Source organism: Aegilops tauschii, chromosome 1, assembly GCF_002575655.3.
Source record: "Aegilops tauschii subsp. strangulata cultivar AL8/78 chromosome 1, Aet v6.0, whole genome shotgun sequence".
NCBI classification, from domain to species: Eukaryota; Viridiplantae; Streptophyta; class Magnoliopsida; order Poales; family Poaceae; genus Aegilops; species Aegilops tauschii.
The window spans coordinates 41706070-41718387 of record NC_053035.3 but is presented as its reverse complement, the minus strand read 5'-3'; the positions used below and the strand labels follow the sequence as shown (position 1 = coordinate 41718387).

At 41.2% G+C, this 12318-nt stretch overlaps 1 protein-coding gene across 1 annotated transcript; it reads left to right on the top strand.

Moving 5' to 3' along the window:
- The first annotated feature begins 3563 nt into the window (after positions 1–3563).
- LOC109749694 (putative germin-like protein 2-1) lies at positions 3564–4771 on the top strand. Its single transcript, XM_020308643.3, has 2 exons — positions 3564–4130; positions 4236–4771. Exons 1-2 carry the CDS (start codon positions 4019–4021, stop codon positions 4769–4771), a joined length of 648 nt encoding a protein of 215 aa, XP_020164232.1. The 5' UTR covers positions 3564–4018.
- The last annotated feature ends 7547 nt before the right edge of the window (positions 4772–12318 follow it).

The following is a 12318-nucleotide window of genomic DNA, read 5'->3' as shown; positions in this document are numbered from 1 at the left end:
ATACATACATAGCCACATCCATTCATCATATAGCTACCACATACATATATACATTATATATATATGAAAAAATGCAATGAACAAAAAAATAATACACATTATATGAAAAAAAGCACTGAACAGAGCCGTGGCGGCGGCGGCTCACATCAGGGGCGGCCGGCGAGGGCGACGGCGGGGGGCGGCGAGGGCGTCGGCAACGGCCACTGTGGGGGGCGTGGCCGACGACGACGGCGACGGTGGGGGCGGGTCGTGGCGCAGGGGCGCGGCCGGGCGTGCTCGGGGGTGGCAGAGGGCGACGGCGTGGGTGGCGGACGGCTTCGGCGTGGGCTCGGGGGCAGCGGACGGCTTCGGCGTGGGCTCGGGGGCACGGGCGACGGCGACGGCGGCGGGGTAGCCTTGCGGCGTCGAGGAGGTCGGCGTCGTCGGGGGCAACAGGCGATGAAATTCTGAATTTTTGCCCAGTGTTTCTTATATAGGAAAGGCTTTGGTCCCGGTTCGTCGCACCAAACGGGACAAACGGCCTCTTTTTAGCAGCCCAAAGGGCGGGAACCGGTACCAATGCACCCCTTAGTCTCGGTTGGTGCCACCAATCGGGACCAAAGGCCTTGTGCTGCTGCGCCCGCGTCGAAAGTTTAGTCCCACCTCGCTAGTTGAGAGGGGCGCGCAGGCTTACGGGCCTAATTGTCACTGCTATGCCTGATGGGCTTACTGGGCCTTCTGCGGGCCTGAATCCTGGCCCATCGATGGGTTTCTAGTCGTATTCAGGCCGTGGTGGCCCAGTAGGTGGCATATTTTTATTTTTTGCTTGTTTTTTTGTTTTCTTTTTTGCTTTATTTATTTTGTTTTGTTTCTACTTACAACTAAAAACTTATTTATTTTATTTTATTTTGTTTCTAATTACTTATTTGTTTTACTTTATTATAATTCTTTTTGCTATTAAAGTTTCTATCAAAAAAAGTTCTTTATGAAAATTCTTTTTGCTTTTAATGATTTTGAACAGAAAATACTTTGATAATTTTAGTTGCATCAATTTTATATGATTTTAGTTTCAATAATACTAGAGGTTTGTTATAATGTTTTTAACAGAAAATACTTTGTTAATTTTAGTTTCATAAATTTTATTAAAGTTTATTTTATTTTGTTTCTACTTAAATATTTTAATAAAGTTTATATTATTTTGTTTCTAATTACTTATTTATTTTATTTGTTATTTTTCATGCATTTACTAATTATTTTGAGCTATAAGACCCTAAAATTGAAAAGCATTTCAAATGAACTCTGAAAAGGTTGAAAGTTGGCATGGTATCATCATTTCATCCACATAGCATGTGCAAGAAAGTTGAGAGGGTTACGGCAAAAACTGGATGCACTTCGTGTACAAAACGGACAATCTCTTTCAAAGTATCAGGATTTCATACGGAAACTCGTTTGTTACAAAGGGATTTCATTTTTTTAAACTTATTTGAACTCCTGACTTTTTGTGTGTTCAAAATGCACCATTCAAAGCCACATCATCATTTTTCAATCCTTTCTGACTTCATTTGTTATTTTTCATGCATTTACTAATTATTTTAAGCTATAAGACCCTAAAATTGAAAAGCATTTTAAATGAACTCTGAAAAGGTTGAAAGTTGGCATGGTATCATCATTTCATCCACATAGCATGTGCAAGAAAGTTGAGAGGGTTACGGCAAAAACTGGATGCACTTCGTGTACAAAACGGACAATCTCTTTAAAAGTATCAGGATTTCATACGGAAACTCGTCTGTTACAAAGGGATTTCATTTTTTTAAAACTTATTTGAACTCCTGACTTTTTGTGTGTTCAAAATGCACCATTCAACGCCACGTCATCATTTTTCAATCCTTTCTGACTTCATTTGTTTTATTTCATGCATTTACTAATTATTTTGAGCTATAAGACCCTAAAATTGAAAAGCATTTCAATTGAACTCTGAAAAGGTTGAAAGTTGGCATGGTATCATCATTTCATCCACATAGCATGTGCAAGAAAGTTGAGAGCGTTACGGCAAAAACTGGATGCACTTCGTGTACAAAACGGACAATCTCTTTCAAAGCATCAGGATTTCATAGGAAAACTTATCTGTTAGAAAGGGATTTCATTTTCTTGAACTTATTTGAACTCCAGACTTTTTGTGTGTTCAAAATGAACCATTCAAAGCAGAGACTGGTTTTGAATGGTGCATATTCAACACACAAAAAGTCTGTAAAGATCGCCAACCCCAACATAAAAAATGAGCATAGATGCGCCTATAGAGAGAATTCAACCTAAATTCATAATAAATTTCTATGAATTTCAGAGAAATTCACTCTGAATTTAGGTCAAATTCCCTGTATAAGGGCATCTATTTTCATTTTGAGAGGAGCTTAACAAGGCAGAGAGGGACGGGCTTATAAACCGGTGTGAGCGCCCTTCGGTTGGCGAGGTGGGACTATACTCTGACCGCAACGAGGACCAACCCATTAGTCCCGGTTTGTGGCACACATCGGGACTAATGGTCATGGGCCAGGGGTGAGGCGCATTGGTCCCGGTTCGTGCGTGGAACCGGGACCAAAAGGTCTAGACGAACCGGGACCAGTGGCCCACGTGGCCCGGCCGGCCCCCCGGGCTCACGAACCGGGACAGTTGCCTCCTTTGGTCCCGGTTCGTGAGCGAACCGGGATTAATGGTATTACGAGGGCCGAACCAATGCCCTGTTTTCTACTAGTGTGAAGAAACGGAGTAGTGTTGTAACTATGTGTAAAACTCTTTCCGGCAGACGGGGCTCTTTTCCTCACCTCTCTCTTTAATGCATGATATGCACGCTCGTGCGTATTCTAGAAAAGAAGTATGGTATCAAGGTACGTAGATCTGTCGGTGTTCTCACACATTGTAACCTACCCCAATGCAGGCCTCCCTAAGCGCATTCCATTTTTTTTAGAAAAGGAGGAAGACCCCCGGTCTCTGCATCTGAGCGATGCATGCAGCCATTTTATTAATTATTCATAAAAGACCGTACAAAGAAATATAACAGTAAGTCCGAACATCTGTCGCTACTCGTATCCAGTTGATGAAGAGATGCTGATAGTCCGGGCCTAATACCATAGACCTCGCAGTCAAGCCTAACATCTAAGACCTGAGACCCCAACAAGCCACTTGTCGGGTATGGGGCACACACCGGTCCGGCGCGCTCTCAGAGGCCGCCGCCGCCAACTGCCACCACTCCATCTTCAGAGCTGTACTGACGCATCATCCTTGCCCGGTCTAGTAAACGCATTCCATAACAAGGTAATTATTTGGTCACTCATATGCGGCAAGGTTGCCACGACACTTAAGGTCAGCCCTTAATCGTCCCAGGCGAGAGACTGTGAACAGACTGATCAGGCTTTCTAGGTATCTTTCTAGTGTACAGTAGCTTCCAAGTGCTAGTTGAAGAAAGAAAGAAAGAAGTTTGGATGAAGATGCAGCAGAGTGGTGCATACAATACAAGATAGAAAGCTTTCCACTGGAACGCGTTCGTGCTGGCCTGCTCCTGCACGGAAGTATTTTCTATTACTGTTTTTTTTAACTATTACCGTTTTGTTACTATTACAGCTGTGTTTACAAGTTAGCCCTTTAATAATGTGTTTAAGCCTTTACGTTGATGGCAGGATCGCCAAGTTCCATCTGGTCCAAGTGTGGAGCCAAGACACGAGACAAGAGAGCCAGTACAAGTATGAATATGACTTGTTCAAACTATTCATGCAGAGAAATTAAAATACGGATTGGGATCTATTAGTTGGCCGTCACAGGAAGGCCGGTCAGGAACACGCTTTAGACTTGGAATTAGACAGCTAGTGAAGACCATTTCCTTCTTATCCACAGGCACCCCAACAAAACAAACACAAAAGATTTTCCTCCATGTCCCTATATATACCGATGTCGTCCAACCCGTTGAAGCATCACTGTCGAGCACAATCACTTCTTCTCTACCTGATCAAACACACTACATTTAGCGAGAATCAACGTTCGCATCCAAATGGCTTCAAAGTTCTTCCTCCTTGCTCTTTTGGCTTTGTCGGCTTCTCATGCTCTTGCCTCGGACCCGGGCCAGCTCCAGGATTTCTGTGTCGCTGACAAGACATCTCAAGGTATGTATAGTTAACATGCATACGTGCAGTGAAATGTTCCTAGTTACTTATTAGTGCCAATGCATAGCTGTTAACTGTTCGAAATTTGTATATGCATACCTGCAGTTTTTGTCAATGGATTCGCATGCAAAGACCCAAAGACCGCGGTGGTAGAGGACTTCTACTTCTCTGGCCTCCACATGGCCGGGAACACAAGCAACAAGCAAGGCTCCATTGTGACTGCAGTTAACGTGGCACAGATTGCTGGGCTGAACACTTTGGGCGTCTCATTGGCTCGTGTTGATTACGCACCCTATGGTCAAAACCCACCACACCTTCACCCTCGTGCAACCGAGATCCTGACAGTGTTGGAAGGCTCACTATATGTTGGTTTCGTGACTTCAAACCCCGAGAACAAGTTGTTCTCAAAAGTTTTGAACAAAGGGGACGTGTTTGTGTTTCCGCAAGGGCTGATTCACTTTCAGTTCAACATTGAAAACAACGAAGCGATAGCCATTGCGGCGCTGAGCAGCAAGAACCCTGGTGTGATCACCATAGCCAATGCGGTCTTCGGATCCAAGCAAACCATCTCAGATGATATCCTGGCCAAAGCCTTCCAGGTGGACAAGAACATTGTAGACCATATCCAAGCTCAGTTCTAGATCGACATACACACCTAGTGGTTTGATTCATTTGTCCTTACCAAAACAGTTATTATGCGAGTTTCTTTATGATGCAATTCTACTTTGTGGTTACGTTAATCAAGTTTATAGAAAAGGAATTTTATTCTTTTTTTTTGTGGAATAATTTTATTCTCTTTTGTGCTGGATATTATTTCCTTGGTCATCTCAATTGGTAAAAGTAAACTGCCTAATAAGTTGTGGGCTAACTTAACTGGCAAGTGGCATTACGGTTGTGTGTTCGTTCGCTTTTGTTCAAGTCACTTTGTAAACATAAAAAGGAAGTGCCCATGTGCTCAATGTATTCTTCATCGAGAATTCAAGTCACTTTGTAAACATAAAAACAAAGGGCTCAAGTGTTAAAGCTATTCTTCATCGACAATTTTTATATGGTCCCTAAGAGGTAAGGGCAACTCTAACCGATCCCCTATCCGGTTGTAAGGGAGGATAAATCCGGTTATTCCCCTCTACACCGCACCTAGTCGGTCCCCCCATAAACCGAATAGAGGAGGATAATTTATCCTCCTCCGCCGAAAAACCCTCCAATCTCCTTAAATATCCTCACTGCGCGCGCGGCTGAGTAAAAGCGGCGCCCCTTCTCTCCCGCCCTTGGGCCGGCTCCACTCCCGCCACAACCACTATCACGCCACGCTGCTGCCATTGATGACCGGACCTCCCGCGGGAATGGATAGCCCGGACCCTTCCCCCACCCCTCTGGCTTGTCACCGCCGAAAACAACCCTTACGCCGGTGTTCGCGGCAAAGAAAAGCTTGGGGATAAGAAAAAGTCCACTTGGTTCAAGCTCTGTCTCCAACTGCGACAAAGGCTGCCAGGGTGGCGACCGCCTCTTCGGTGACAACCTGTCTCTCCCGCCGGAGCCAAACAGGATAGAAAACCAACGACGGGGGCATCGGCCCTCGTCGAGGAGGCCATGAAGTAGAAGAAGAAAAAGGCCACAATGGTGCCCAGTCCATGGCCGGTGCCTCGTACAGCGCCTCCGGCGATACCTGCGGGCACTGCCCTGGCGCATCCAGCGGCGACAGCCGGCAAGAAAGGTAGCGACTGCCAAGTGCTCGTTGAAATGCCGACATCTATCTATTTATATATAGAAAGTGCTTTACGGGCTAATGAGAAAAAAGAGAATAAGCTAGAAATTCTCACAAAAATTAGAAATATCTAACCTTTAATTTTGCACATCAAAATATCACAACCGTTAGATCAACTTTAACGCCGAAGAAATTACCCACCAATGCCATCCTCTCTAAATTATCAACGAATGCCATTATATGTAATAAAAAGTTGCCCAAACGAAAAAAAAGTAGTCGCCCAAAATAAATGCTCCCATGTTTATTCAATATGTGCCATCGTGTGAAACACCTTCCCTCCCATAGCCCTAATTAACTCTCTTTCCCCAGTGCGTTCTTGGACGTGCGGCTCCAAACAATCTACCGGCCGCCGCCAAAACAATTAATCCTTCCCATCGATCTGCTCTAGGGTTTGGTTACTCTAACTAATCAACAGGACTACCTCATGCATGACGGCCGGCTAGGCGCCGGAGGATAGTGATCTGGAGTTCTGGACAGCGAAACACACGACACCGACGAACAGCGGATGCCCGCGCCTACGTTTCTCACAGAAGACATCGATCAACAGGTAGTGGTGTCGTCAATCTTCTTTTCTGACCCACATAGGTACATGCCCTAGAAGATCAATCGGACTTGCCTCATGCGCATGGGCAAAACCAACGTACGTACATGCACCTCATAGGTATCTAACTTTTGACTGCTTTTATTCCTATGAGATGTACGTACAGCTTATAGTATCTATGTTTGTATGCCATTAATTACTGGATTGATCCATATGTTTTGGACGCCGGTAGAACTAACCAGCAAAGAAAAATAAGATCAGATATTGATCAATGATAGGTGTGTATATCTCAATATGCAGGCTGCATTCATGTAATTTTAATACTATGAACGCAAGGCTTTTCAGTTTTGCACAGTCTGGCATGTGTGCATATCTGACTTTTCTCTAGGTACAGACACAAATTCGTCCAAGCATGCATAGCAAAGTTATGTCTTCTTTTTCAGAACACAAGTACAGTATTAAGCAAGCACCCAAACAAGCATATAAAAGATGAGGAAACTGTTGTCGTACTCAAGAAGGATTATGTTTTTCTGATGATTTATTCTTATTCGAGATAATCATGCATACGTGCTTCTAGGATACCACTATTGTTACATTTTCTTTATTTACTGTTGAATCTGAAGGAAAGAGACTTAAGATAGAGGGTAGTTTTGGGCTAAGAATATTTCAGATAAAATTTCATTCGCCAAGAGTTTCATTCACAAGGAAAACATTCAATCATTACAAAAGTTTCGTCCTACACATGGTTTGATGTTATGACTATTATTTCCTTTTATTTTGTGCAACACTGATTATTTTTTGAGAGTTGGGAATATGGGCTACTTCATTATTTACATGTACGGTTAGATAATTAAGACAGAATTATTGTGGACATAACCATAGCTTTAACTAGCAATATGGTTATAGTAATTCTGTCTATATTAATCCTTCCCATTGATCTGCTCTAGCTAATCAATAGGACTGCCTCATGAATCACGGCGGAACAGACGACGCCGACGAACAGCGGATACCAGGCGCCTACTTTTCTCACGGTAGACATCAATCAGCAGGTAGTGGTGTCTTCAATCTTCTTTTCCGACCCACATAGGTACATGCCCTAGAAGATCAATCAGATTTTCATCATGCGCATGGGCAAAAGCTACGTAAGTACATGCACCTCATAGATATCTAACTTTTGACTACTTCTATTCCTATGAGATGTACGTACAGCTTACAGTATCTAGGTTTGTATGCCATTAATTATTGGATTGATACATATGTTTTGGACGCCGATAGAACTAATCAGCAAAGAAAAATAAGATCAGATATTGATCAATGATAGGTGCGTATATCTCAATATGAAGGCCGCATTCGTTTAAGTTTAATACTATGAACGCAAGGCGTTTCAACTTTCATCTTCAAGTTTCAGTTTTGTACAGTATGGCATGTGTGCGTATCTGATTTTTCTCTAGATACAGATACAAATTCGCCAAAGCATGCATAGCAAAGCTATGTCTTCTTTTCCAGAACACAAGTATTAAGCAAGCACCCAAACAAGCATAGAGAAGAGCAGGCAACTATTGTCGTACTTGAGAAGGATTATGTTTTTCTGATGATTTATTCTTATTCGAGAAAATCATGCATACATGCTTCTAGGATACCACTATAGTTATGTTTTCCCTGTTTATAGTTGAATCTGAAGGAAAGAGACTTCTGATAGAGGGTACTTTTGGGCTCAGAATATTTCAGATAAAATGTCATTTGCCAAGAGTTTCATTCACAAGGAAAACATTCAATCATTACAAAACTTTCATCCTACACATGGTTTGATGTTATGACTATTATTTCCTTTTATTTTGTGCAACACTGATTAATTTGTTCAGAGTTGGGAATATGAGCTACTTCACTATTTACATGTACGGTTAGATAATTAAGACTGAATTATTGTGGACATAACCATAGCTTTGACTGGCAATATGGTGATAGTAATCTCCTAATCTACATAATATGATGCTTTATACAGATAACAAATCTCATATCTTGCCATTTTCATGGTGTTATGTATCACGATAAAGTAAATACAGTAACAAAAACACACACATTGACATTTTATGCTTGCTCTGAAATTCATTTGAACTGTGCTGCTTTGTATTTTTGTTTTAACCCACTTTCTACTGTGTATGCAAGATGACACTTTATTTTCTATGTTATCTTTTCTTACCAAGCAAATAAAGTTTTCAACATATATTTTTGCCTCAGTATAATATATGACTCTCACCAAGTTTTCTTTCAAAATTTCTGGTGATTTATTTAGCAGTTGATTTCTTAATTGCAGGGAGCACACTGACTAATAAAATCTCTTAGGTATCCTTGCGTGCCAGCTTATTAGTCTAAGCAACTTTTTCTTCCTACTTTGTGATATTCCTCAAGTAATGTATCTTTCTCATTAGTTTGTGTTCTCTGTGGTTACTCCGAACATGTTGGCAATATTTTCTTTTGTTTAGTGGTTGATTCCAGTATTTTCCCTACTGTAGTTAGTCAAAAAAAGTGGTTGACTCCAGAGGCAGCTAAGTAATTTGGAAGAAAGAATTTACATTGATGAGCCAGGTGCATTGGAATGCCTCACATCAGTTTTGTAAGACCACCATCCACTGATGTTATTTCTTACAATTGTTATTTTTGTATCAGAACGATATTTTTCATTCATGGTTCTGGTGTGCTATAGGACTGCAAATATAAGTGGGGTTAAATTATCATTTAGATCTTTATCCTGAGATGTATCATACCGAGGAGATTTTTTCTTAACATGAACTTTCTCCCCATATGCTAGACTTACAAGGATGTTCCTTAAGTTTACCATTTCTCTGTGAGCTATGATCATATCTTTCTTGCAGATTTAGATTCGTGCATTACTACAGCTCCCACTAGCACTTGCCTGAGATTAACAATTTCAAGTGTGTTTATATATCGGCTAACTTTACTCGGCCAGATCCTCCTTTAACTTTTAAGAGATCAGTTAGAGTTGCCTTAAGAGGGAGAATCCAATCCTAGCCGTCAGTTGATCAAGGGTGAATCCTCTACACGAGATACTAAGTATGGCAAGTTGGACATTTAATTCTCTCTCTCTCTCTCTTTCTCTCTCTCTCTCACTCTCTCTCTCTCCCCCTCTCTCTCTCTCTCTCTCACACACACACACACGCAATGTAAGTACTTCCATACATTCTATGCATAATCATGCAAAGTAGTAAAATGTAGCATACGTGCACCTATACTATATTTATATGGTATACATTGTCTTACAACATGACATGGTTCGCACAAGAATATATATTCCGCATGCATTCTTAGTTTCTTACACAAAATCCCAACTAAGTATTTAAAAAATATTCACATGTATACTATGAACAATTTTGTAATACGTGACAAGCATTTTTTTTAAATACACGATGTTTTTCTAAAACACGATGAACATTTTTCTGAAAGACATGATGAACATACCAAATACATGGTGATCATTTTTTTAATACAGTACTATAGCAATACATTTTAGATACCAATGAACAATTTTGCTGAGATACACTATGATTTTTTTAATTACACAGTACATATTTGAAAATGCGCGATAAACATTTAGAAAAACAATATGAATATTGTTTCAAGATGAACAAAATATAAGAACTGAAAGAAGAAGAAAAGAAACTAAGAAGGAAAAATAGAAAATGATATAAGGAAGAACATAAACAATAAGAAGAGAAAAAATAGCATTAGAGAAAAGGAAAATGGTAAAAGAAACAAAAAAGGATAAAAATAAAAATAAATGAAGAAGTAAGAAAGAATGACGTACAAGACCATTCTAATAGGAGCACTTTCTCGCATGATAGATTAACTATACTGGGCAACCCCACGCGAAGCAAGCGCACGCGAAAAATGAAAGAAGATTATTTGACGGCTCATGGCCTATTAATTAGTGGGAGCGTGTAGGCAAGCGCGAATTCCATCGTGCAATAGGTGAGATATATCCTATGCAAAAAATCGTCTCCCTCTTATACGAGTTACTTTAATTTTATGGTAAAATTTAGACCCTTCATGCTTAAGGATGTTGGGTACCTTGTCAATACCAAAAGGAAACTCTATATTTGGTATCCTCTTAAAATTCCAGTAAAAGACATTCATATTTGCACAATAAGCTCACACTTGGAGTTTAGTATGAATCCAGATTCTCACTACTTTAATGTCTACTCTTTAATGCTTTAAGTTATCAATTATTGTTCGGCAAATGAGTACTCCCTCCGGTTGGGTTTATAAGTCCAACATGGGTTCTTAAGTCTTTGATTCGACTAATAAAATATGTATAATATGCCATAAAAATTATATGGTTAGAAATTATATTTGGCAGCGAATCTAAATATATACTTTTATAAAATATAATACATGTTTTCCTAGTTAAAATGAAGACCTAGAAACCCATGCACGACTTATAAACCCACCCGGAGGGAGTAAGATTGTTACATATTCAAGGTCATTTTTCGACTGCAGTTAAACACATATTAAGTTTATGCTAAATGAAATAATTCTTGTTGCAGAAAGATTAATCGTATGTATAATTAATATGCAGGTCATTTTTGTATGTATTAGCACACTTTGAAGTAACCATTAATTTGTGTCTTTGTTGTTACCAGTCTTTTTTTTAAGGAAGGTCGAAACCTCTCAGCCTGTGCATCCTCGGATGCACACATCCATAATATTATTGTTGTTGATACAAGGCAACGAGGCTAAAGTCATAAACATAAGAGTACAACGGATACACAACAATGTTAGAACCGGGACAACAGAAGACCAGAACATCTATGATAAAGTCGATGTTCCTTCGTAAGAACGCATTCAAGAAGAGAGCACACACACGTGCTGACGTCGCAATTCGAACATGACATGGTAAGAACGAGAATTTTGATCTTAGATTATGGGTCCAACAAATCTTGGCCAGAACAATGGCATAAAGACAATGCCTTTAACAAGGTAATGACTAAAGTGTGTTGCTACTAGTTCCAACCAGTAAAGGCCGAAGCACGGATTTTCACCTCCTGATATGCAGCGTTGTTCCAGTCACCATCATCATGGTGGAACATCAAGAGTTATACCATTCAGTACTGAATGTGATATCGTTGTGGTGTCCCAGTTGTACCTGCCAAGAAGGCCACCACTTGAAGTCCTCGCGAACATGCACCGACCTTCCCTACATCAATAATTGGGCTTGATTGGTAGTCCTTCGCCTAACGAGATGAGTCTTTACTCAATGACAAAGGTGAAGCGGTGATGCTAGCTTGCCGAAATTCCACATGAATACCACCCATGTCGAATAGAGCCACCACACCGACCAGCTAAAATGGAAGAGTGACATGTCATAGTGGACAACGACAAATGGAGGTAGTGGCCTAAGCGGTGCGATTGGCATCTTCTCGCCAAAAACCATCATCCCAGTGCTTGCGAAGGCCAGACCCATGACTCAGCTGTAATGCAGCACGCGCCCACCTATCCCGTGGAGGAACCTACGCAAGGCCTACCAAGGACGAGGCTCCGATCCACTGCCGCAGGCTACCTCTTCCGGCCACAACACCGCCATTGCATCCACTGTGGTGCAGCCACCGCGTTAAGAACCCTAAATTACCGCCCCAATTGCCCATGTTTGCGCCGCCTCTCCTTGTTGCAGCGCCGCTCTTCTTCTTCCTCTATCTCACACAACTCAACTCTCTCTTCTATGTAGCTTTGTTCTTCTCTCAAGAACACACGAATGCACATGGTGGGAAAAAACTCAGAAAACCACACGTACACACACACCTCATCGTGGAGATACTAGCTTTGCTTTCTACTCCCGATGAGACACACATACACTACATTGTTTTGCC